This window comes from Erpetoichthys calabaricus, chromosome 6 (genome assembly GCF_900747795.2).
Source record: "Erpetoichthys calabaricus chromosome 6, fErpCal1.3, whole genome shotgun sequence".
Lineage (NCBI taxonomy): Eukaryota > Metazoa > Chordata > Cladistia > Polypteriformes > Polypteridae > Erpetoichthys > Erpetoichthys calabaricus.
In genome coordinates, this window is record NC_041399.2 from 204,446,094 (window position 1) to 204,472,616 (window position 26,523).

The 26,523-nt window shown below is 41.7% G+C and overlaps 1 protein-coding gene across 1 annotated transcript; it reads right to left on the reverse strand.

Annotated features, from left to right (window-relative positions):
• Positions 1 to 680: 680 nt before the first annotated feature.
• Positions 681 to 26,185, reverse strand: ptchd3a (patched domain containing 3a). Its single transcript, XM_028804352.2, has 5 exons — positions 25,757 to 26,185; positions 24,924 to 25,676; positions 18,146 to 18,267; positions 14,204 to 14,349; positions 681 to 2,511 (listed from the first exon to the last, which is right to left on the reverse strand). Exons 2-5 carry the CDS (start codon positions 25,653 to 25,655, stop codon positions 836 to 838), a joined length of 2,676 nt encoding a protein of 891 aa, XP_028660185.1. The 5' UTR covers positions 25,656 to 25,676; positions 25,757 to 26,185; the 3' UTR covers positions 681 to 835.
• Between the last annotated feature and the right edge of the window lie 338 nt (positions 26,186 to 26,523).

A 26,523-nucleotide genomic window follows, 5' to 3' on the forward strand; every position in this document is an offset into this window, starting at 1 on the left:
AGGTGTTTCAGTTTTAGATAGCAATGAAAACAAATTACTTTTGGTGAGACTCTGCCAGTTAATCACTTTTGGTGAGACTCTGCCATTAACAAACCTTTTCAAACACCAGTTGAAACTTCCATGTTTGTTGATGGCAGTTTGACTTTTTTACATAAAAATGGAGGAGGATTACAATAAAAGTTCCAAGATAAAAAGCGATGCCCTGAATATAACCCTATAGGAAATTACTGAATAGTACCTGGGGGCTACAACATTCTGTCTGTGTGGAAATTAAGGGGAAGTGTATTGAAAACTGATGTAAGGAAGCACTTCCATACTCAAAGAGCCGCCGCAGGACACTGGAACAAACTACCAACACACAGAGTTGAAGCAGAAACCTGAACAACCTTTAAGAAGAATCTGGATAAGACACTGGGGACAGCTCAGCTATTAGATGAACAAATGAGAGACAAGTGAACCGAATGGTTTCTTCTTGTTTGTGAAGCGTCTTGTGTAAGTACATTAGAACAGTCAAGACGAGAACATGCCATTCAGCCCAACAAAGCTCGCCAGTCCTATCCACTTATTTCTTCCAGAAAAACATCAAGTCGAGTTTTGAAAGTCCCTAAAGTACGTCCTGGATGTATCGTAACAAATGGAAATGTGCGCAGGGTTACAAACAACTCAAGAAATGGACTGAAGTATTCCCTCCGAAAAGCTGACTTAATTTTACAATAAATAAGCATATTACTATCAAACAAGCAGGTTCATCCAGCTTAGAGAAATGGCTTCTTTTCGATAGCTGGGAGTAAATCTTCAAGAACAAGCTTCAAAAACAGAAAACCTTCCAATCTTCTTAGGGGCAGTCAGGATCCATCTTAGTTCTGTTAAGGTGGCGAAGGGATGCGTTACTGTTGTTAAACTGGACCATATTTCTGTTGTATAACTCCATGTTGGGTCTGCACTGAAACTCAGCTCGACTTTTTTCTTCACAATTTAATTCACTGGGTTTGCCACACAAGCCAAAGAATGTGAGAAACACTGGAATAAAAGCGAGGCCATGGAAAGCGCCAAAACCAATGACTAAGAACATAATTTTAAAAAATGTTCTGAAAATGTAGCTTTCTGCAGCAGCTAATACCGCAACCCCCAGAATTGTCGAGATGGCTCCCTGTACAATGGGGTAGCCGAGGATATAGAGAGCATCAATTGCTTTATCATTGACTTTTGGTTTCTTGTTGGACACATAGGCATAGGAGATGTGAGCAGAGAAATCGACAGAGAAGCCAATGCAGATGACCAAATTGATCATGGAGATGGAGTCTAGGTTCACATCCCAGAATGCCATGAATCCTGACACACCTACAATGACAGATGCAATAGCAAATGTCACCCACAGACAACAAAGTGGATTTGGAATCAACAGAAGTGAGATCAGCAGCATTACCGCAGTGGCCACTGCAATGTTCTGGATAGTATTATTAATAATGACTAAGTACTGGTCAAAGTAGATGAAGGCCGGGTGATACACTACAAGGGGAACAATACAGCTTTCTGCCATCTCTCTCAGCTCAGTCAGCATATTCTTTTCAGCAACTGCATTGTTGATGTTTACTGTCTGAATGAAAAAACGAGAAGCATTGATAACATCCCCTGAAAGATTAACATCTTGCTTGAAATCTGGAAAATTCCTAAAAAATATAGGTAAATTATCGATGAATGACGTTTGGCTATTTATATTAATGTTGGCCTTTTGTGCAAAATGTTCATAAAACTGAAGCCAGGATACAGAAAGATTTTGATCAATATACGAAAGGTTTTTAAATTGGCCAATGCAGTTATCAATATCTTCGCGAATGGTTATATTCCAGTAGGCAACTTCCTCTGGGATTACAACCATTACATTTGGACCGTGTTCTGAAAAGTATGCTCCTTCGTGGTCATAATATCTGACTATATAGGATTTGTCAAAAGCCAGATTTCTAAGATCTATTCCTTCCTTTATCTGGAAACATCCATAAATACTGGCTGCTAGGTACCCAGCATACAAGAGCACCACAAAAAATTTGGTCCAGGCATTTGTCAGAAAAGGACCATAGCACTTCTTGAAGAAGAGGTTCATTGGGTGTTCAGTCTCTGCACCAGTAGATGGGTCATATGAACCCCCTACACAGCAGAGGCTGTATGCTTTAGAGCACTCTGCTGGGGACTGTTTTGGTACCTTCATACAAAGGAGCCAATGTCTGTTACTCTCCTCTCTTTTACCATTTAGAGCTAAAACCGCCCCAAAGAAAGTAATGTTGAATAAGTAGCAAAAGAGAACGGTGGTGCCAGTGTAAAGGCAGAAGGACTGCACTGATCGGAAGGGAGTCATGATGCCAATGTAGAAGGCCAAAACGTCAGTCAGTGTGGTGATGGTGATGGAGACGGCGGCCTCTTTGTATGTCTCTGCTAAGCGATCTTCCACAGAGTCTTGAACTTTCGTTTGCTGCCAACAAGCAATCATAATGAACATATCATCCACTCCGATACCTGGAAGACAATTTCAAAAGGAGAATATTTTAAATCATTATCAAGAGTATTCAAACATTGTGGTGTGGTGTCTGGTTGGACTGGGTTTGCAGGCTACAGTATGAGATTCAAGACATTCGTCAACTGAGTGTTTGATTCCTCTTCAGACCCACAGCTATAGGCTCCTTCATTTACCCAGGGACATCAGAAGTCATAATCGAGGATGGACCACAAGTGCAGAATCAGAAGAATGTCTTTCTTTTAAAACAGGAAACTGAAGTGCAAAAATGGTACAGTAAATAAATCAAAGAATAATTTTAAAGAACATCCATGCCATAAAAGTAACCAGGGTCGTTGTAGTGCAAAGTTATAGATTCAATAAATAAATAAAAATTCTAAAGTGGAGAAGTAAAACTATTATGTCCTCCGAATTCTCTTTTTGTCCTCAACGGGACAATGGGAAAACTTCAAGTTCTCATCCTGTGCATCTCCAATCCACTACATGCAGTAGATCCAAACCACTGCCACTAATGGTTGCCACAGCTCCCAGGGCATCTTGTCCTTCACCAAATGCTGCCACATCTTGAGCCTATACGCAGCTCTATGTGAGACTGGATTCGACTTCTCTTACACCTCCATCAACCCTTTCCTCCTGCTTGGATGACATTGTGGCCTGGATGTCCAAGAACCTCCTCAAGCTGAATAGCACCAAAACTGAAGCTCTTTTAATTGGTACCCCCCCATCAACTTCGTTCCTCTGTAAAATGTATTTCCTTTTCTGACCGTACCATTACCCTCTCCCCTTCTGTTACAAATCTGGGTGTCAAGTTAGACTCCCATCTGTCATTTGATACACATGTCCATCACCTTTGTAAAATTGCACTCCTTCATCTTCGAAACATAGCCAAACTCCATCCCTACCTCTCCCTCTGTGATGTTGAAAAGCTGGTTCATGCCTTTGTCTCCTCCAGACTGGATTATTGTAATGCACTCCTCATCGGGATACCCAACAAGAGCCTTCAAAAGCTCCAACAAATTCAAAATAGTGCTGCAAGAATCCTAATGAGGGTGCGGAAATATGAACATATCTCACCAATCCTTCGGTTACTTCATTGGCTCCTTATCCATCTCTGTATCAAATACAAACTCTGTCTGCTCACTCACCAGTGTATCCATGGAAATGCTCCACAATATCTTCAAGAACTCCTTATACTGTATTACAATCCACTACAAGAAACCTCAGTTTTATAAACACCTACCGCCTTCGCCCCCCTGTGGCCAAACTTCATACAATGGGTGACCGAGCCTGTGCGGCCGCTGCTCCACGGCTCTGGAATGTCCTACCAGAGAGCCTGAGAACACAGCAGATTGTGGGCTGTTTTAAAAAACAGCTAAAGACTTTTCTATTTAGGAAAGCATATTAACAAGAATGCTAGAATTATTGTTGTTTTATCTCTGTTTTTATCTTGCCTTGTCTTTGTTTAAACTTTTTATGTTGCACTTTGAGATTTACTGCTAATGTAAAGTGCCCCTATAAATAAAATGCATTATTATTATTATTATTAGCCTCCCTCCTCTGATTAACTCCTGGTTCTCTCCCCCTCTTTCTCTTCAGCTGCAGCCACTTCACAGAGCCTTCATAGCACTCCGTCCGGCTCTTTAACAGATGCTCAGCTTAAGTGATGCTGCCCTCTCCTTCTTCTATATTACCTCTCCCACCAGCAATAAGTTCCATCCATCCATTTTCCAACCCGCTGAATCCGAACACAGGGTCACGGGGGTCTGCTGGAGCCAATCCCAGCCAACACAGGGCACAAGGCAGGAAACAATCCTGGGCAGGGTGCCAACCCACCGCAGGACACACACAAACACACACACCAAGCACACACTAGGGCCAATTTAGAATCGCCAATCCAGCTAACCTGCATGTCTTTGGACTGTGGGAGGAAACCCACGCAGACACGGGGAGAACATGCAAACTCCACGCAGGGAGGACCCGGGAATCGAACCCAGGTCCTCAGATCTCCCAACTGCGAGGCAGCAGCGCTACCCACTGCGCCACCGTGCCGCCCAGCAATAAGTTTCCTTCTCAAAATAAAACACAACCCTTCTCTTGCGCTAACCCATTCCTTTATTGTATCTGATTCATCCTGTAGCCATTGCCTACTGAATACTGTGCTGCTGCTGCTTGGCCAGTAATGATCTAATTAGACCAGTGCACATTTACACAGGCATAAGAAAGGTTGCCTTAAAACTAATAAAACCACTAAACAAATGATCACAATTAAAACACCCGGTGCTCGTTTTACCACATCCATCTTAATCTACACTCCATTGACTCGCTGCTAAAATGTGGCTTTAAACCTCATCTCCGCTCATTTCCTGGGGTCACATTTATAAAACTTGCATATGCACACAAAGAGACCTGAAATATACATACTGTATGCAATTTTCCACGTAAAAGTCCGTATCCATATTACTAACCGAAGGTGTACGGACGCAGGCTCACGGGCGCACGGACGCATCAAGGCACACGCGCACTGCTACTCAGTGCCCTAAAGTCAAACCCAGCGGCTTCCCAGACTCAGTAGGTAGGTTGTATATATACACGGACGCCGGATGCAATCCGTGTCAAAAGCGCACGTGCACTCGCACAGTGCCCAACAGTCACACCCAGCGTCTTCCCAAAGTCAGTAAGTGGCGCCCAAACAACACAACACAACCTGTAAACTAAACATGACGTAAAGCGGTTGTAGATATGTACGGACGCAGGCTCACAGTGAAGTAATGAATAATGTGCTGCTTGGGATTGTACAAACCGCTGTACGCACCAAAACCAAATCCCTGGGGATTACATTTCATAGGTAAGGCTGAACAATTGTTTTGGTTATATATGGCCGTTAGAAACTCCTGTTGTATAATCGTTACTTTAGCTAAGCCAGGCTAAGCTAGCAAAGCTATGCATTTAGGTGCTCAAGTGAGCCTCCAAACAACGTGTTGTCTAAACGTATTTCGTCACTATGTAGATTGTTGTTAGTTTTTAACATGTCATGGCTCCAAAAGGAAACAGCTTTACTACAAATATATTTCTTTCATTAAATGAGAACTTTCCCAGGACGCTCCCACCCTCCATGAGCTTACATCCCTACATAGATTGGAAGAAACAGACAGTAATTGCCATTCTTAGATTTGCGATTCTTTAGAGAATCGGGGTTTACTGGTTTATAAAAGAAAACGTGACAGCAGAACTTGTGTATGTTTACAGTAAAACTGACCAATTCATATGCAACATTTTGAAGAAAGTGGGAAATGATGACATAGTTGATCAACTAGAGCAGGGGTGTCAAACTCCAGGCCTGGTGGGCCGCAGTGGCTGCAGGTTTTCATTCTAACCCCTTTCCTAATCAGTGACCAGTTTTTACTGCTAATGAAATTCTTTTTCCCTTCATTTTTATAGCCATTTTTAAGTTTTCAGTGCTCTGAATTGATTCTTTTCTTCTTTAAATGACAGTCAAACAGAAATGAGATGTGAAACAAGCCAACAGATGACCAGCTAAATTTCACTCCAGTCACTTTCTTAATGAGAAGCTGATTCTTGCTGTTAATTAAATTCGTTAGCAAATAATTAATTATTCTGCCACAGCAGACATTTCCAAAACTGTTGATTTTCTGTTTTTTCTAAAAACACCGTCAAAATGTTTTGCTGATCTGAGAGATCAGCCTTACAGAGACCTCAACTTTCTTTATTTTCAGATATTGTGTGGTGGGCACAGGTGAGCTGGTCTATGTGGCGGCTTGTTTTGTGCCTCACTGTTGTTGTGTCTCACTATTGTTTGGCAAGAAACAACTAAGGGGCCTGAGTCAAGTTAACTAAAATTAAGGCAAAAGAAGTTAATTAGCAGCAAAAACTGGTCAGTAATTAAGAAGATGGTTAGAATGAAAACCTGCAGCCACTATGGACTGGAGTTTGATACCCATGAACTAGAGAAATGCAGCCAAACCAGCTAAATGGTCATTCTTATCACCAAGGCATTGTTATAATGTGCATTGACGTGACAAACATATTAAACCTCAAAACTGATGAATATAATGTGTAAACTATTGTAGTTGCCTTTTAAGAGGACCAGTGCTGAAGAACTTACTTGTGTTGTGTTGCAGCAGCACAGACATGGCAAACATGCGTTAGGCCTCCAAAAAAGAGACAAAAAGCAGGCTGGATTCACTACTTGTTTGCCCAGACGAGGCCCATTCCCAGATAGCCTGACTGCCTACTTCAATGGCTGGCTTCAGCCTACACCAGGCCTTAAGGACTTTGACTTCAAAAGTTCAAAAGTATAAGTAATGTTAATAAAATATATTCCCAACCTCACCATAGGGAGGGTGACCATAAACCTCCTCTGGGGATGAAAGAGCAAACAAAGAATCTTTATAGTTAAAAAGATTTACTGTAAAAAAGAGGAAACATAGAACAAATGTGCAACAGAGCCAAACAAGGCTACAAAAAGCAATCAAGTCCTAAAGCACTAAACAGAAATCAGAATCCTTAACCAGAGCAGAAATGTGTAAAAGCCAGAAAAAAATCCAAAAACTAAGAATAAACAATAAGAGGAGATCTCACCAACACCAGCGCACACAAACCACAGAGACACTGTATTAGATATTTAAACCCATAATCACGAGAACCCTCATGAAGAATACTACTAATATGAAATTGTAATTTGTTCCTTTCCAACAGTAAAGACCAACATTCTCTCTCATGAGTAGATCATGGACACCCTGCTAGTAGATGTTTGACTGTTCCTTAGTCAAGAACAATACACACATTTCCCATCAATATGTGTCTTAAATAAATACAAATTTGTATTCAATCTTGTGTGCTCAGACCTTAATCTTAATGATATCACCTCCTCCCTTCTGTTCTTCCTTGCAGTTTCCGACCATCCCACTTCTTTCTGAATGTCTCCCTGTCTTCTTCTCTTCCATATTCTTCTAATTCTAGTTTTGATTATGCTTTTCATTTCTCCTTTACCATGGTGTAGATGCATATCCACTTCCACCCTTTTTGTTGCTTTTTTTTGCCAAGATATCTGCAGTATTTGCTCATTCCCACCCTAACCAACATGTGCAGGAATCCACAGAAAACATAAAGTCCCATCAATTTCATCCTACATAGGGCTTGTAATTTCCATCCATCCATTTTCCAACCCGCTGAATCCGAACACAGGGTCACGGAGGTCTGCTGGAGCCAATCCCAGCCAACACAGGGCACAAGGCAGGAACCAATCCCGGGCAGGGTGCCAACCCACCACAGGACACACACAAACACACCCACACACCAAGCCAATTTAGAATCGCCAATCCACCTAACCTGCATGTCTTTGGACTGTGGGAGGAAACCGGAGTGCCCGGAGCAAACCCACACAGACACGGGGAGAACATGCAAACTCCACGCAGGGAGGACCCAGGAAGCGAACCCAGGTCCCCAGATCTCCCAACTGTGAGGCAGCAGCGCTACCCACTTCGCCACCGTGCTGCCCGGGCTTGTAATTTTTCATTTAAAATACCAATCTGGCTTCTGAAAGAAAATCTTTCAAACTCGAAAGTGTTGAACCAGAATCAGATAAACTACACTGAACTGATGATTTATTTTGGTTTCTTTGGCTTCCAGTGTTTTTCCTGACTTTTTTCATTTTCACATCAGCCTTAAAGTTAACTAGGCTACTTTTCTAAAGATAAAATAAACTCTGTTTAAAAAGGCTGTATGTATTTAAACATCATTTTTTTTATTTTTAAACATCAATGCCAAAAGGGACTCTGCTCTGTTGGGCCCTTAAGCAAGGCCCTTAACCTACAATTGCTAAGCGCTTTGAGTAGTGAGAAAAGCGCTATATAAATGCAAAAAATTATTAAAAATTATTATTAATTATTATCATAAAAAAATAAAAATTATATATTTTTATGTGGATTTGGGGGTCATGGAGTGCATTTGGAGGTCCTTGAACTTTGTACTCTACACATCAGGGTGCTATATAACCTAACATTCTGTTAACCTTTGTCACACACGTGCACATGGGAGGCAGCTAAAGGGTCTAAATGACAGTAATTCCACGCCAGACCAAGGGGGTGGCGGAGAGCAGTAACCTTGTTTCTCACTTTCCTTCAGACCGTTCACGGGAAATTGGCCCTGATGACGTCACTTCTGTTTTCCAATCTTGATGACGCCACTTCCGTTTCCGGACAGAATAACATCACTTCCGGTGAAGAACCCATGACCAAAGAGACTTCTGGTTCTGGCCCTTTTGATGATGTCACGTCTGGGTGTGAACCTGTGGAAGAGGACCCTTCCGCTTCCACCCTCGATGACTTCACTTCCTTTTCTGGCCTTTAAAGCCTCCATATTTGACTAACCTAATCAGTTCTGTTTTGGACTTCGTTCTGAGCACATTGGTGCTAGCAATTACTCCATTTGCAGTCAGGGAATATTACACGGGTCACTGCCCCAAAACGTTTTATGACTCTTGTGTCTGCTTTTTGTGATACCTTCTTAATGGCTTCTGAACACTCTGACAGTTGATAGTTTCAACTTCATAATGACTTCTAAGTCCTTCTCATAAGATGTACTTTTCATTTTCAGACCTCCCATTGTGTTTTCAAATCTAACATTTTTACTTTCTATGTGTAATATTTTACATTTACTGTCATTAAATTTTATCTGCCACATATCTGCCCAGGCCTGTATTCTATCCAGATCCCTCTGTAATGATTCAACAGATTCCAGATTATCTGCAAATTCATCTATCTTGGTAACATCTGCAAACTTAAACAGCTTGTTACTTATATTCCTATCCAAATCATTTGTTATATGTATATTAAAAACAGCAGCGGCCGTAGCACTGGCCCCTATGGGACACCACTTTTAATGCCAGATAATTCTGATGAGGTTCCTCGCACCATCACCACCTGCTTTGTGTATTTGAGCCAATTCTGCACCCATCTACACAGTACACCCTGAACTCCCACTTCTTTTAGTTTGATGCCCAACCTCTCATGTGACACTTTATCAAATGTTTTCTGAAAGTCAAGATAAATAATATCATATACTCCACTTAGATAGATAGATAGATAGATAGATAGATAGATAGATAGATAGATAGATAGATAGATAGATAGATAGATAGATAGATAGATAGATAGATAGATAGATAGATAGATCTATCTATCATATCCTTTTGTTGCTTCCTCATAGAAGTCCAGCTTGTTAGTAAAACACAACGTCCCTCTTCTTAACCCATTCTGACACATCAGTAAAACTCCTGTTCTTGCCATGTGTTGCTCAATCTTTTTCTTAATAATTCCTTCAATTAATTTACTTGTGATCCATATTAAGCTTACCGGCCTATAGTTGCATGGATCTACCTGATCACCCTTTTCATATAATGGGATATTTGCCATTTCCCAGTCCTTCAGAAATACTCCAGGGAGTAGCGACTTTCTACAAATATGTATCAAGGGTTTATATATGTACTCGCTGACCACCTTAAGAACTCAAGGATAAATATTATCTGGTCCTGGGGATTTGTTTGATTGCAGCCTATTTAATCAGAACAGCACTTCTCCCTTGTATTATCGTAGTATTTCCCTCTACTTACCCTTTACCTGTTTTCCTAAGGGTAAATGTTCTCGTCAGGTTCGTTATCGGGTTGGTCTACTTTTGCACTTTAAAATGAACACACACACATAGATAACACACACACACAGACCCTAACCACAACAGTGCCCCATGAATGACACACACACGCTGATTAACCCTTTGCACTTTATACCACACATCAGCCTGTCACTCAGCACTTCAAGAGACTTACTTATTATCGGCACGAACAACATACAATGTTTTAGTGATATCTCAGACCTAAATATTACTTTTGGTCCACAAGAATACATTTAAACATACAAAGACTCAGCACTCTTGACTATCGGCCATTTATCAGCCAAGAATACCTTCTTCTTCCTCGTACTGTCCCTTCTTTTGAGTGGCGCCCTCACTCTCAGCCTTATAAACCTCGCAGCACGGAAATAATGGCAAAAAATCTGGCTACAACAGGTACTCAAAGAAATCTAACTTATTAATTCAATCACTCTAGACATTAAGACAAATCATAGAAAGTTAAAAGTAGCAGGGTATTTATTACAAGAATAATAATAATACCACTGGAACAAAGAATAATAGAAAATAGGTACTGATAGGAAAGTCTGAATATATATAGTCTTTAGGAAAAGCTTACGAAAAAGTTACAGATGACAAGGATGAATGTCCCCGGGAGGCGTTTGGTTTAGCAATCGAAGTTCATGATGCCTTTCTGACGACCAGTGCCGTCTTCATCTGTTCCTCTTCTTCTCTTTGCTTCTTCTCCTCCTTTTGCTTCTTCCAAACCAAGGCATATTTATTATGAAATGTCATGCCTTGGTTTCACAGCACATGCACCTGATTGGCTGGCTGTCAATGTGATTGATGAATTTTGCTCAAACTCTTTCCCAGATAATAAAGTTCTTTGATATTGCCTCAGTTTCCCTTTCCCGGGCCATAAACCCAATTGCTGTCCCAGATGTCCATCCATAAAGTAATCAATAGCCTAAGGTATCAACTCAGGCTTCCTTTCCCAGGTTATAAAGTAAATGAGCCATCAGAATGTCTTCCTTTCAATGTTGGAAACAGCTGTTTGAAAGTGAGGTGTAAGAAAACCTGCTTTGATTTGTCTTAATTGTAGTTCATCTGTTGTTTTATCTTGACCAAAATATAATGGAAAATTAAACCAAAATGTACAGATTTTATACACCATAACATCCCTCTACTATTTCCAAATCACTCAGCTTCTCCTTAGTAGTCCCTTTTACCTCTGGCAGGTTGTCCACTTCCTCACATGTGAAGACCTCAGAAAATGCATGTTTAGAGCATCCACTATTTCACTGTCTGTATTTTTGAATTCTCCTTTACTATTCTTGATGCACTTCACCTCCTCCTTGACTGTTCTTTTACTACTACAATACTGAATGAATCTCTTTGGGTCATCTTTTACCTAATCTGCTATATTCCTCTCTAACTGTTTATTAACCTCCCTAATATCCTTTGTCATGCATGCTGTGGTAAGCAGCCCGGACACAGACAGGCGGACACCATCGACTTAACACCCAACACACGTTTATTGTACATACTATTTACAAAGTGACAGCACACAACCCGCTTTAACCCCAAAGTCCAGGCCTCTCAACCAATGCCACCATCTCTGGTCCGTCTCCACTCCTCTCCTCCCGAGCTCTGTCTTTCTTCCTCCTGACTCCAGCCATCGAATGGAGTGAGGCGGCCCCTTTTAAAATCACCCGGATGTGCTCCAGGTGCCTCCCAATGAGCGCCGGCCGGCACTCCCTGGTGTGGCGGAAGTGCCAGCTGTGCACCCAGAATCACTCCGGGTGTCCCTGGTCTTCTTCCTCCCCAGCACTTCTGGGTGTGGCGGGAGTGCTGAGTGCCAGGAATCCTCAGGTATCTGGGCGCCCCCTGGAGGTGACCACGGGCCCCAATAGGGTTGAGCTTCTAAGCTCTGTTCCCGTGGTCCCCAAAGCCACCAGGGTGGTTGCCCCCTCGTGGTCTGGAGGAGGTGTGATCCCTCCTCCGGTCCTTCTGGGCGTCCCGGCTGGGTACCACCTCCAGCCGCTTGCCACAATGCGCATATAAGGATCGCCCTTCAAGTTCTTCCCAGGTATGTGATACCACCCTGAGCCGAGAGGGGGCACTGCCACTAACTGTCTTGTGTTTTTCTGCCTCCACAGTACAGAGAAACCACACAGTGAGGCCAACTGAGTCCACACTTTCCAGGCCCTGAGCTATTAAAATGCAACTGCCAAGAAGGGGGTGTCCTTTCTTCATGAATTGACCAGAGCTAAGGTACTTCACAAATTCACCAAGGCAGACTAGATAGGCTTGATTAATGGCAACCACTTTATTTTATGTGGAAACTATTTTGTTTCCTTTTTACACCATCATGTGTTTGTAAATAGGGATGTCCAGCTTTGGCACCCCAAAAATGTGTTCTTTGCAAGCCTGTTATTCCCTCGGATGACCTCACCTTCTTAATAGTTGTCCTCATGTTCTCATATGCCCTACAATTCACATCGGAGTTATTAATCTTGTATGCCTTATTCATCTGTTTTTTGTTTTGCAGCTTCTTTTTCTAACCTTTATTAATCCACTTTGGAGTTTATTAAATTTCCCACTACAGTGGACCTTTGACTTACGAACTCAATTCGTTCGCGAGGGCTGGTTGTAACTCAAGTTGGTTGTAAGTCAAGACTATTTTTCCCTTAATGCCCTTAATGTGTTCCGAACCACCCACAGCAACACTTACTTAACTTTTTTTAATAGAAAAGGGTTGTATAATGTGCATAATTTACCAAAAACACCAATACTTTTTCTAATGTACTAACCAAAAAGTTATAAAAAGTGCCTAGTCTACCAGAAACAACAATTTCATACTGTACTCACCATTTAATTTGACATCTTTGGGCTGCAGGACGGGATGTGGAGGAGAATGAAATGGAAGGTGGTTATTGTTTAGAAGAAGCCTCCTTATACAAATCTTTTCTTTGTAAAATGGTCGAGATGGTGGATTTCGACATGCTGTACATATTAGCGAGATCGGTCACACGAACGCCACTCTCATATTCCATCCATCCATCCATTTTCCAACCCGCTGAATCCGAACACAGGGTCACGGGGGTCTGCTGGAGCCAATCCCAGCCAACACAGGGCACAAGGCAGGAACCAATCCCGGGTAGGGTGCCAACCCACTGCAGGGCACACACAAACACACCCACACACCAAGCACACACTAGGGCCAATTTAGAATCGCCAGTCCACCTAACCTGCATGTCTTTGGACTGTGGGAGGAAACCGGAGCGCCCGGAGGAAACCCACGCAGACACGGGGAGAACATGCAAACTCCACTCAGAGAGGACCCGGGAAGCGAACCCGGGTCTCCTAACTGTGAGGCAGCAGCGCTACCACTGTGCCACCGTGCTGCCCCACTCTCATATTTCCACACAATTTCCTTCTTCGTTTCGATTGTGATTGCTTTCTTTACCTTCATTACCTTCGCTTCCTTCCTTAGCAATTATCGAAATAAATTATATAAATCACTGCACTGACCGAAATTACGTCCACGAACACATGTATCTGGGCTCCGACTGACGCTTACGAACGCTCTCGACTGTTTGTTTACAATCGCACAAGCGGATACACGTGACCGCATTCGGGTTGTAACGCAAGATGTTGGTCGTAATTCAAAACAAAAATTTTGGTTGTAAAGCAAGTTGTTCGCATGTCAGGCCGGTCGTATATCAAAGGTCGACTGTAATTGCAAATTTAGGTTAGTACCTGTCCTGCATTATATATAAAGCATTTTTAAAACATGTTCCACTACTCCTCGACCTTAAAAGTTTATCCCAGTCCATCCTCCATAGACTTTGCCACATCTGCTAAAAATCTGCCCTACCGAAGTTAAATTTAAAGGTTTTAGTCTTTGCATCCACTCTCTTCCAAAACACTGAGAATTGTATGATGACAAGAGTGATGTGCTTGATTTTTAGAGTGCAACAAACAATGATTTCACTTTTTCTTCATTTAGTCAACAAAATATAAATATGAAACTTGTGTGATTCTTACCCAGAATGAGAAATGGAGAATTCGCCACGGTCATCGCAAAAGGCATGCCACAGTATAAGAGCAAACCAAATCCAGAGAGGACAGAGAGGCCAGCGGAGAAAACTCCAAAAGCTGCAACCCAGGCCTTGTTTCTTACACAGTCAAACCTGAAAATATTTAAACTTTTAAATTAGTAAGAGTCAGCAAAAGAAATGCACATCACTGCTTCATTGCACCCTAATCTCAATATACCTCCTAAAGTGGATCCAAAAAACATTCAGACCCTTCACTAATTTCACATTGTTAATGTTGCAGTCCTGTGTTAAAATCACTTACATTTTTTTTTTCTCTCCACAATGGCAAAGCAAAAATAGGATTTGGGAATTTTTTGCAAATTTATTAAAAAATAAAAAACTGAAATAACCTCAGACCCTTCGTTGAAGCCCCTTTGGCTGGTAATTACAGCCTGGCGTCTTCTTGGGTCTGACACATCAAACCTTGAAGATTTCCTACCATTCTTCTCTGTAGATCCTTTCATGCTCAGTCAGGTTGGATGGAGACTGTCAGTTGTCAGTTATTTTCAAGTCTCTCCAGAGATGTTTGATTGGATTCAGCTCAGGACTCTGGCTGGTACACTCAAGGAAATTCCCAGAGTTGTCCCTAAGCCCACTCTTGTGTTGTTTTTGCTTTGTCCTTTTGGAAGGTGAACCTTCAAGCCCATTCTGAGGTCCAGAGTGTTCTGGAGCAGGTCTTTGATTAATGATATCTCTGTGCTTTGCTTTGTTCAGCTTTCCCCCAACCCTGGCTAGTCTCCTGGTCCCTACTGCTCAACTGTGGGACCTTCTACAGACAGCTGTGTGTCTTTCTTAATCAGTCCAGCCAACTGAATTGACCACAGGTTGACTCCAAACACGGTGTAAAAACATCTCAACGACAATCAATGGAAACCTGAGCCAAATTTCAAATGTCGTAGAAAAGGGTTTGAACACTTACGTCAACGACAGATTTCTGTTTTTTATTTTTAATAAATTTGCAAACATTCTTAAAATCCTGTTTTTCGTTTTGTCATTCTGGGGTATTGAATGTTGCCTGATGTAGGGGAAAAATTAATTTAAATGATTTTAGTGGGCGGCACGGTGGCGCAGTGGGTAGCGCTGCTGCCTCGCAGTTGGGAGACCTGGGGACCCGGGTTCGCTTCCCGGGTCCTCCCTGCGTGGAGTTTGCATGTTCTCCCCGTGTCTGCGTGGGTTTCCTCCGGGGACTCCGGTTTCCTCCCACAGTCCAAAGACATGCAGGTTAGGTGGACTGGAGATTCTAAATTGGCCCTAGTGTGTGCTTGGTGTGTGGGTGTGTTTGTGTGTGTCCTGCGGTGGGTTGGCACCCTGCCCGGGATTGGTTCCTGCCTTGTGCCCTGTGTTGGCTGGGATTGGCTCCAGCAGACCCCCGTGACCCTGTGTTTGGATTCAGCGGGTTGGAAAATGGATGGATGGATGATTATAGTATAAGGCTGTGTCACACATGTGCGCATAGGAGACAGTCAAAGGGTGTAACTGAGGGTAAGATGCAGGTCCGGATTTACACATTTCTACGCCCTAGGCCAAAGCACATAATTCTGTACCCTCAAAAAGTTGATTTATAATTTTCTATTTAATACGTATTTAGAGAAAAGCCAAGCAAAATGACACCTTTTATTGGCTAACTAAAAAGATTACAATATGCATGCTTTAATAGTTTATTTTTGAAACAGATAAGCACTTAATACAATCTTTATAATCTTTGAACCACATTATATTTTAATTCAAAACTAGACTACTTATGAAATTGCATAACATTAACACCTACAAAAAAAGTTTCCATTGAATTTCTTCAAGTCGTCTTAAATACCTACTAGAATGTCTTCCTTCGCGCTTTTGTCCATGAAAAGGCTTCAATTGTTTCATTGAAGTCGAGTCCAGCTTTCAGGCTTACAGCCCTGAGTAAACTAAACAGTATATAAAAGTAGTAAAGATATATCTTACGTACTTACTATCAGTAGATATGTAGGAGTCAAGCGATATGTGCGTAATGAATCACTTGGAATCACTATTGTAATGCCAAATCTGGAACTTTCCTTTAACATGTGGTTTACCCTGAGTGTGTGTGAGAGAAAAATAGCAAATGCTGCGCAAGCTGTAGAGATGGGCAACTTAAATGTACCGCTCAATTTATATAATGTATATGGATGTAAATTTTAAAAACAGCATCTTATATGGCCTTTTCAAAATAATAATGAAAAATGTGCTTGAATTGAATTACTTTCGAATTTTACGGAAGTCCCATAAAGTAAGGAGTGTAACTCCCTGCAGAATCCCCTGGCAGCACCCATAGTCTCCAATGGGTCTTTGCTCCTGGACTACAATTCCCAGCACTCCCTATAAGCATCCAAGTAATGCTGCCATCTAGTAGGCATGTGGAGCATACAGCCCTGAAATGAAGCCTCCCCAGATCTCACCATTGTATTGGCCTCTAGCTGGTACATGTTGTCCACTACAGGTTGGTGTGATAGATAGATAGATAGATAGATAGATAGATAGATAGATAGATAGATAGATAGATAGATAGATAGATAGATAGATAGATAGATAGATAGATAGATAGATAGATAGATAGATAGATAGATAGATAGATAGATAGATAGATAGTGTAATGGACAGCCGGGTCCAATGCTGCATCTGTTCCGGGGGAGCAGCCATGGTCACCTCAATACCTTCCCCAGGACGCTTGGTGGCAGCCTCCCTGGCAGCCAATGATTCCCCAACCCTGCGCATGGCTCCATGGGAGATGGAGTCCTCCACAGCCTGGTTGGGGGCTCGGATGGCCGCCAGGGGGAGCTGCATGGAGTCAGCAGCCTGGCTGGTCATATCTTCAGCCCCACCCGGAAGGGCAATTAGGACCAGGTGGCCAAGCACCTGGAACGCTTCCAGGTGGGGTATAAAAAGGGCCAGCCACCATCACTCAGGAGAGCCAGAGTCGGGAGGAGGAGGACTAAGCCTGAGGAGGAGTGGTGGTAAAGAAAGGAAGAGAAGAGAAGAGTGTTCTGGTTAGTGGGTGTTTTGGGACTGTGTTGGGCTTGTGGGACACGGGGAAGGCGTGCCCCCCAACTGAAGAAGAATAAAAGTGTGCTTTGTTTAAGTACGTGCCTCTGCCTCAGTCTGTGCCGGGTCGGGTGCTATATAGCGCCGTTGACGATAGATAGATAGATAGATAGATAGATAGATAGATAGATAGATAGATAGATAGATAGATAGATAGATAGATAGATAGATAGATAGATAGATAGATAGATAGATAGATAGAGTCTCCACCTGAGGGGGTGCCCAAGAGCTCTGAACACCACATACAACTCAGCCAAACGCAATTTCAGGTAAAATAAATGTATGTTTAATACAATAATTCCTTTACAAAATTAAATCAGTCCAGCACAATTATAACAGCTATGACTGGTCCCCTTCCATCTCCTTCCTCTACTACCCTAGGAGTGTCCTCCACCTCCTCCCCAACGATGTCAGCCTGATATAGACAAGGTGGCATCTTTTATGCTGGACCTGGGAGTATTTTAGGGTCATTACACATCAGTAGCACATCCGGGCCAGGCGGAAATCCCCCAAAGTAGGCAGATTGTTCCCCTACAGCTCCCCCTGCCGTCACCCAATGTCCCCACCAGGCCTGTCACGCAGGACTACAGCTCCTAATACACCCTGCAGAAGTACAAATGAGAGTTCCACCGGAGGGATACTACGACCCTATTGGTAGTTTATAACACTGTTTCCTTTATGCTGGATAAAATCTTGCACTGTTCGCCTGCACTTCTAGAAGCAGTATACTATACATTTCAAACAATTTGTAGTGTAATTTTTACCATTTTCTTACTTTTGTGTTAATTGGTCTTAATACCATTCCTGATAACATTTGCACAATACATACCTTAAACATGATACAATTGAAAAGAATATCGCAAGGAAGTAGGTGATGGAAAACAGAGGGATCACTTTCTTGGAGTTGGCCTCAAACTCATCTTGTCTTGATAGAGACGTAAAATAAGAGACCTAAAAAACAAAATGATGTCCTCCTTAACAAAAGTATAAGTGTCTATGGGACTGTCTGTGTGTACATCCAGTTGCTTTGTCTTCCAACAGATGGTGCATCACAAACATTAACACTGCTTTTATGAAACCCATACCAAATGATAAATAACAAAGACATATACACTGCATGGTGCGCTGCAAACATTAATTTTGAGGTCTACATTGATTACTTAGATTTCAACTCTTCTTAGACGGGTAGCACAACTAGTAAATGGGTTAATTGTCTGTGTCCATCCTGTTGCTATGTCTCTGTCATTCTGTCATTCCAACAGATGGTGCATCACAAACATTAACACTGCTATTATGAAACTCATACCAAATGGCAAAAATCAGAGACACACGCATTGCATTTGTCATTTCAACAGATGGTGCATCACAAATATGTGTTGTAATGCATTTAATTGCTACAAATGATTGTGTTGTGTCATCTGTAGGAATTACAAATGCAATGCATTTTATTACTACATGTATTACAAAATACATTTCAATACGTGGTGCATTGCAAACATTAATGCTGAGGTCTAAGTTCATTACTTAGATATTCACCTGTCTTAGACAGGTAGCACAACTTGTAAAAGGATGTAAAAAGGACACTATATAGCGCCTGACCTGACACAGATTGAACACAGGCGACACATGTAAAATAAACTATTTATTTTCTTCCCCTGTAGACGCACGTCTTCCCCATGTCCCACAGGCAATACACAGTCCCAAGCACAGTGCTTAAACAAAACACCACAAGTCCACACACTTTTTCTTCCACCACCACTCCTCCCTGGCAACCTCGTCCTCTTCCTCCCGATTCTGGCTGCTGACTGGTGGTCGCTGGCTCCCTTTTTTTTGGGTACCCGGAAGTGCTCCAGGTCCTTGATTGGAACCCCACAGAGCTGCAAAGAACTCCAACCCTAATGAAGCCCTGGGGGAGTCTGAGGCACCGCATCCAGGGGGAGATATTGGGCTTCCCACCCTTGTCCTCCTGGCAGATGTGGTGAAGGGACATCCCAGCCAGGCATGAACCCCGGCCATCCATCACAAGGTAAGTGTCTGTGTATCTGTGTCTGTCCAGTTGTTGTGTCTCTGTCATTCCAAAAGATGGAATATCTCAAGCATTACACTGCTTTTAGGTATCCCATACCAAATGGCATATAACAGGGACATATGAGTGTTCCGGTTTCCTCCCGCAGTCCAAAGACATGCAGGTTAGGTGCATTGGCAATCTTAAATTGTCCCTAGTGTGTGCTTGGTGTGTGGGTGTGTGAGTGTGTGTGTGTGTGTGTGTGCTATTCGGTGGGTTGGCGCCCTGCTTGGGGATTTGTTCCTGCCTTGCATAGTTAATGTAAACAGTTGTGTCATTGGTTGCTCTTGGCAAATAAAGAGAACTGCCTGTTTGTATAGTGTGTTGTATTTGTTAAAATATGTGGAGACACACCTTTCCCCATCCATTTTTTCATGTTTTTTTTATATTCTGTCCATTGACAGCACAGTGGCACAGTGGGTAGCGCTGCTGCCTCGCAGTAAGGAGATCTGGGTTCGCTTCTGGGTCCTCCCTGCGTGGAGTTTGCATGTTCTCCCCGTGTCTGCGTAGGTTTCCTCCTACAGTCCAAAGACATGCAGGTTAGGTGCATTGGCATCCCAAGTGTGTGTGCTTGGTGTGTGCGTGTGCCCTGCGGTGGGCTGGCACCCTGCCCAGGGTTTATTCCTGCCTTGCGCCCTGTGCTTGCTGGCTCCAGCAGACATGACCCTGTATTAGGATTCAGGGGATTGGGAAAATGGTATAGTATGGTATTCTCTCCACATTTAGTCTCTCCAACCACAAAATTTGCCGCCCCCCCACCTCCATCCATCCATCCATTTTCCAACCCGCTGAATCCGAACACAGGGTCACGGGGGTCTGCTGGAGCCAATCCCAGCCAACACAGGGCACAAGGCAGGGAACCAATCCTGGGCAGGGTGCCAACCCACCACAGGCCCCCCCACCTTCCATTTTCTAAACCCTCTTTTTCCACACAAGGTTACACAATGCACTGAATTCAATAAGGACACCCATTCACTCACAGGGCACTCTTATGCTGGGGTAGTTTGGGACCACCAGTCCATTTGGGTGCATGTCTGTCACCTGTGTGAGGAAAACCCCAATGTAAGCTCATTTATGGTTCTCATTTCCACCATTTTTTTATATTTTACACACTGCTCGAATAATTTCTGCTGTTTCTTTTTCAGTTGCTTGTCATTGTTCACCGCAAAACTCATTTTATTTAATAAGAACTTTATCACAAATTTGTGAAAGTGTGTTTTTGCCTGCAGAAGACCCTTTAATTATCGTGACCTATAGTTGGAGGCTGTTTTCCTTATTACTGTAATATTATAAATAAACCCGTTAATAATGAAAACCCCAGGAAGGAGTGTTAATTCAGAGCGTTTGGATAACCTGAATAAGAAAGAACAGAAAAGGCTGACTGTCAGCAAATGACAAGAAGAATCACGCTGAAAATAACAAATGAATGATGGACTGTGATGTCAGGGGGGACAACACGCTGACTTAGAGGTTCATGAAGGCGCGCAGCAGACACCCCTTCAACTGCAGACCTTCAATCCTGCAGTATACACCTCCGACATTTGGAAACCCTCTGCTCGTTGCCATTTCTGCCCACTTAACACTCATTTTTCTTTCTTTCATTTTTAAGTTATGGTAGGAGAAGGGCCACGAATGGGAAAAATTACCGTAAATTAAGGTAAGGTGAATATGAAGAATTGTAATTTAGCGAGTTAATCTGATGTGCAGCGGCACCAGTGAGGCGCCTCTGAATGTAAAAATAAAATAAAAAAATAAAATAAAGAAGGGCGGCAGACTGAGTTTATCTACAACATGTGAGAGCACACTCGGCACTGCGGCTCGGAGAATTAAAGAAAAGAACGAAATCAACTGTACATTAACCGGCACTTGTTTGATTTTCATGTCTTTTATTTGTTGAGCAGCAGTATAGCGTCATGCAACGCAGACAACACATTAAACTACAGTCTGGTTTATTTTATTTACAAATAATCCGTACAGTGTATTATCTTGTTTTAAGTAACTAGTTTTGTTATATCTCTTTCATTAATTTTCAGAGGGCCAGTGCAGTTTCTATAATATATAACAGATTATTTAGTTTAGTTACAGTTAATGAGTTCTACTTTTACTTTCTTGTACATACTATAGAGAATATATAGGAATCGTGAAAAACGTCGACCACGAGACTTTGATGAATCTTGACGTTTTAGACCTTCCTGAGTCCGAAAATACCATTTTTGAAATGATATCTGTGTGTCTGTGTGTAAACACGATCACTCGAAAACGCCTTGACCTGGTCAATGAGATTTTGTACACCTGCTTTATATCAACAATAAGGAATGGGGTACTTTAACTGAATACTTTCTGGAATGTGGTTTTAATTACAGATAAATGATTCACATTTTGTATAGATATTTATAATGATAAAAAGCATAAAAGATATGAAATTTGAGAAAAATTACGCAACCGGAAGTAGTATTTTATTTAAACAATCATCCAAATTTTTTTTATCATGGAAATATAAATGTGTACACGATATTAAAAACTGTATTCAATATAACGTATATTCTTTCAATAACTATTACTCATTTTAATTTATACATCGTCAGTTTAACAATAACGTGTGAACATTGAACATGCCCTGCAGTGGGGGTTTGTTTCCTGCCTTCAGCCCTGTGTTGGCTGGGATTGGCTCCAGCAGACCCCCGTGACCCTGTATAGCGGGTTGGAAAATGGATGGATGGATGGATGGGAACAATAACCTGCTACGTCCCCGTCATCCATCCATTCATCCATTTTCCAACCTGGTAATACATTTAATTTTATGATTTAATTTCCGCCATCATTATTATAATTAAATGTAGCTAAATGAAGTTTTACCTATAGCAGTTGATTGTAACAAATATTATATAATACTAACACTTTTTCTATGTTTTTAGGTGACTATAACTCATTTTATTCTGCACGTAATCTAGGTAATACATATTTAATTATGAACAAATTCCTCCACCGTTTTCAACCTCCCTAAGTGCGAAAATATCATTTTAATATAAAGTTTGATTATAAATAGAGATAAATGATTGTGTAGCGATATTATTAATTGCTTATGATGATAAACAAAGAGATATGATATTTGAGAAATATTGCGCAACTGGAATTGGCTCTGATGACCTTTTCCTCAAACTTAGTATACAAGAAATTCGAGAGGAGCGCACTGCCGATTTTTATTTTTACTTTTTAATTTTATTTACAGAAGACCGGTACAGTGCAAGTTGCTAAATGTAGCAAGTTACAATTTTTTATTTATTTAATTTTCAGAGGATCAGTATGTTTATCATAATATGGTACAGATTATCTAGTTTAGTTATAGCTCATTATTTTATTTTATTTTTTATTTACAAAGGAGCAGTATAGTCTATTATGTTTTTTTGATTAACAAGTTTTGTTACAGTTCTTTATTTAATTAATTATTAGAGGAACAGATTATCTTTAACAGATTATCTAGTTTAGTTACAGTTCTTAATTTATTTTTCAGATAAACAGTATTATAATATACTATATTACAAATTATCTAGTTCAGTTTAAGTTCATTATTTTTTTTTTATTTTAGGAATAGTGCAGTGTATTATGTTGTTTTAATGAACAAGTTACATTACAGTTATTTACTTAGATAATTTTAGTAGGACCAGTGCAGTTTCAATAATATATTACAGGTTATCTAGTTTAATTACAGTTCATTCTTTTATTTTATTTTATTTTATGTTATTTTATTATATTACCAAGCAGCGATCGTGTATATTGCTGATAAACCAACATTACAGTTCCATATTTAATTTTCAGAGGATCAGTGCAGTTTTTTTTATTTTACATATAGTTTATCTAATTAAGTTACTATTAATTATTTTATTTTATTTTATTTACAGAGAAGCTGTACAGTATATTACATTACCGATTAACTATTTACATTACAATTATATTCTTAATTTTCAGAGGACTAGTACAGTTTTTATAACACATAACAGATTATCTGGTTTAGTTACAGATCATTGTTTTATTTTATTTTATTTACCGAGCATGTGCTACAGTGTATATTGTGGATGACCAGGTTACACTTCTTTATTTAATTTTGAGAGAATCAGTACAGATTTTTAATACATTACCAACATCTAGTTCACAGTTCATTCATCCATCCATCCATTATCAAACCCGCTATATCCCAACCACATGGTCACGGGGGTCCGCTGGAGCCAATCCAGGCCAACACAGGGCGCAAGGCAGGAAACAAACCCCGGCCAGGGCGCCAGCCCACCGCAGGACATCACAGTTCATTATTTTATTTTATTTTATTTATTGAGCAGCAGTACAGTGTGTATCGCGGAATAACCAGTTACATTCCAGTTTTTATTTGATTTTCAGCGGAGCAGTGCAGTTTATTTGGCTGAGTCCAATTGTAGGCACGCGTGCGCGGGGGCTGGCAGGAGCCGGTCCTGGATGACAAGCAGATAGATAGATAGATAGATAGATAGATAGATAGATAGATAGATAGATAGATAGACAGGAAATGCACTGTATAATAGACAATTTGGACCAGGAAAACAGATTTTAAGACAAACATTTAATTTAGTCTTAATCTATTTAAAAGTATCAGTTAATTTTGTGAATCCAAAGGTGAATAGCTGGAGCCTATCATGCTGCATATGCCATAACCAGTCCCGGCCTAATGCCAGCCCATCGCCGGGCACTCATTCACACGCTGCGATTTGGAATCTCCATTCAAGGTCAGCTGTAAGTGATGAGAAGGGAAAGACTAAAATTAAATTGTGGCGGATACGACATCTGACTAATTGTACCTGTTGCTGTAAGGCAACATAATTAATTCCGGGCTGCTTTAAAATGTATAATAAATCAAATGCTTAATGGTAATTCTAACCAGAGCCAGGATGTGCTCCAGAATAACGCAGCGCTCTACAGGTGAGGTCTTGTCAGAAAATGAAGTATAGCCGACACTCTTAAAAATCCCTGTTCTTTGGTACTTTATGGTTCTTTCATGGATTGTTCATTGTAGCACCATTTCTTTTTGGGAAGGGTTTCTTTGCGTATGAAGTTGTGCTTTGAAACACTTCCCAATATGAAGGCAAAAAACCCCATGAAATAGTTAATGTATATATAGTTGGCTATTAGCAGGATACTAACAGATTAAGTAAACCTGAATATAGCCTGTATTACTGTATACAGTAAGAGTCCCTTTAAAAATCATGATCCTTTGGTATGTCACAAATTTGTTATCATCGGTTATGTCAGTTTTGGATCTGTATTAATAAATGTTCTTTTTGGAACTTTTGGGTTCTTTGGGAGCCAAAAATGGTTACCCTTTGGCATCGCTCTGCAGAACCACTCCGGCACCTTCTTTTTTTTTTTTAAGAGGGTGGTTTCTCGATCTAGCCGTGCTTGTTCCAGTCTGATCAAAACACCACATAAAATGATTACAATGCGCACCTGTTGATTTAAAAGAAACACGAAGGTTATACAGCCTACCATTCACGCGCACGCGCACTCGCAGCCTTACCTGATTCAGTTTCATCTCAAAGCCGCTGTCATTTCCACAGAAGACCCGCATGAACTCCCTCAGCCACACATCACTCCTCTCCACCTCGCTCTCCTTCAGATAGTAGATCACTCGGATGGCTTTCGCACTCAGCACTGTCCCGTTATCGTCCGTTTTCACTCCACCAAGTGCCATTCCCAGAAACACCGGTCCAGTTTTCGTATTCATCATGGGGTATTGGAAGACGAGGCTTTCTGCGTTGCTCGCATTGTTCCCCAGAGCTTCGAGCACCGGGTTGGGGACACAGTCCCCGTGCTTCTGTGCGCAGATGTCCATGTAGTTGAAGGCATGACCGCTTTCGGACACGGTGATGTTTCGTATCACGCTGTCAATCCGCAGGACCTCCGAAAGCGCTTCTTCACTCAGGATGTTCCCGCTCTGGTCTACAGCAATGAACGCCGCGAACGACCCATCGGTGGTGAGTCTCTGAGGGGTGAAAGTGGACTCGTTTGTGGGGAAATACTGACTGACCAGGTGCCTCTCTGCCTTTGCGGGTCCGCCAACTGGAGTGAACTGGTCCTCGATGTCGTTGGCTTCGGCCTGCTTTAGGAAATAAAAGCCGCTGCCGAGCCCTGCCGAAACGAAAAGGGGAATCAGGAAGAACCACCAGGGGTGTCTGCCGACCACCCGTCCCAGCTTCTGTAAAGCGGCACAGACGGGCTTCTCGATACAGTCCGTGTGGCATCTGGCCATATCTGTCCTGATCTAATAACGCTGTAGAGAAAAAAGGAAAACGTTTTTTAAAAAGTGCGCTAAGCTGGCGATTCGTTTTAAGGTAACCAAAGAAAGCTGACCTGGGCTTTGTCGGCCGGTGGAGAACACAGTGCCGCTTTTCTTAGGGGATTTCTTTGGATGCACGGCAGCGCCTCTTCGTGTCCTTGTAATAGTAAACCGTTATTAGCGCTTCAGCGGCAGGATTTACAGAAGCGACCACGTCAGAGCTCCCGGGGGGCAGTGAACAGTTGATTAATAGGGGCTGGAAGAGGAGCGGTCATTGTGAACTCAGTGATTAAGACGGATGGCCATTGTGATTAATACGCCCATTACTGCAGTGGGCGATTCTGTTAAGGGGAAAATAGTTCAAAGTTGGGGCTCGGATGAAATTAGCTACAAAAGAAATAAGTCCGGGCACAAGGCAATGCCCAACAAACGTGCACACCGTGACCCACCCCCGTCGTGGACAGTGTGCGCATTGGGGAAAACCAATTAATTTTGCACCGTAAAAAAAATAATTATGTTAAATTTATGGTGAAGTACTGGCAGCGGGGCTGCCAGAATTTTACCATAAAAAAAGGTGACAGTATTTTTAGGTCTATAAAAACGTTATTTTTGCGATAAAAAACTGGCAGCTGGTTTGCCAGAATTTTACCGTAATAAATAAGGTGACAATAACTTTGTAGTAAATAACTTTTTTCTTTACAACACATTCCAACATCAGGGACTGTTTAATCATAACCAAAAATCCATGCACTAAATATGGCAATCAATAAACCATTAGAAAGTATTGTCAGGATCAAACCCTGCTGCGGCGCAGTTAGGAGACCTGGGTTCACTTCCCGGG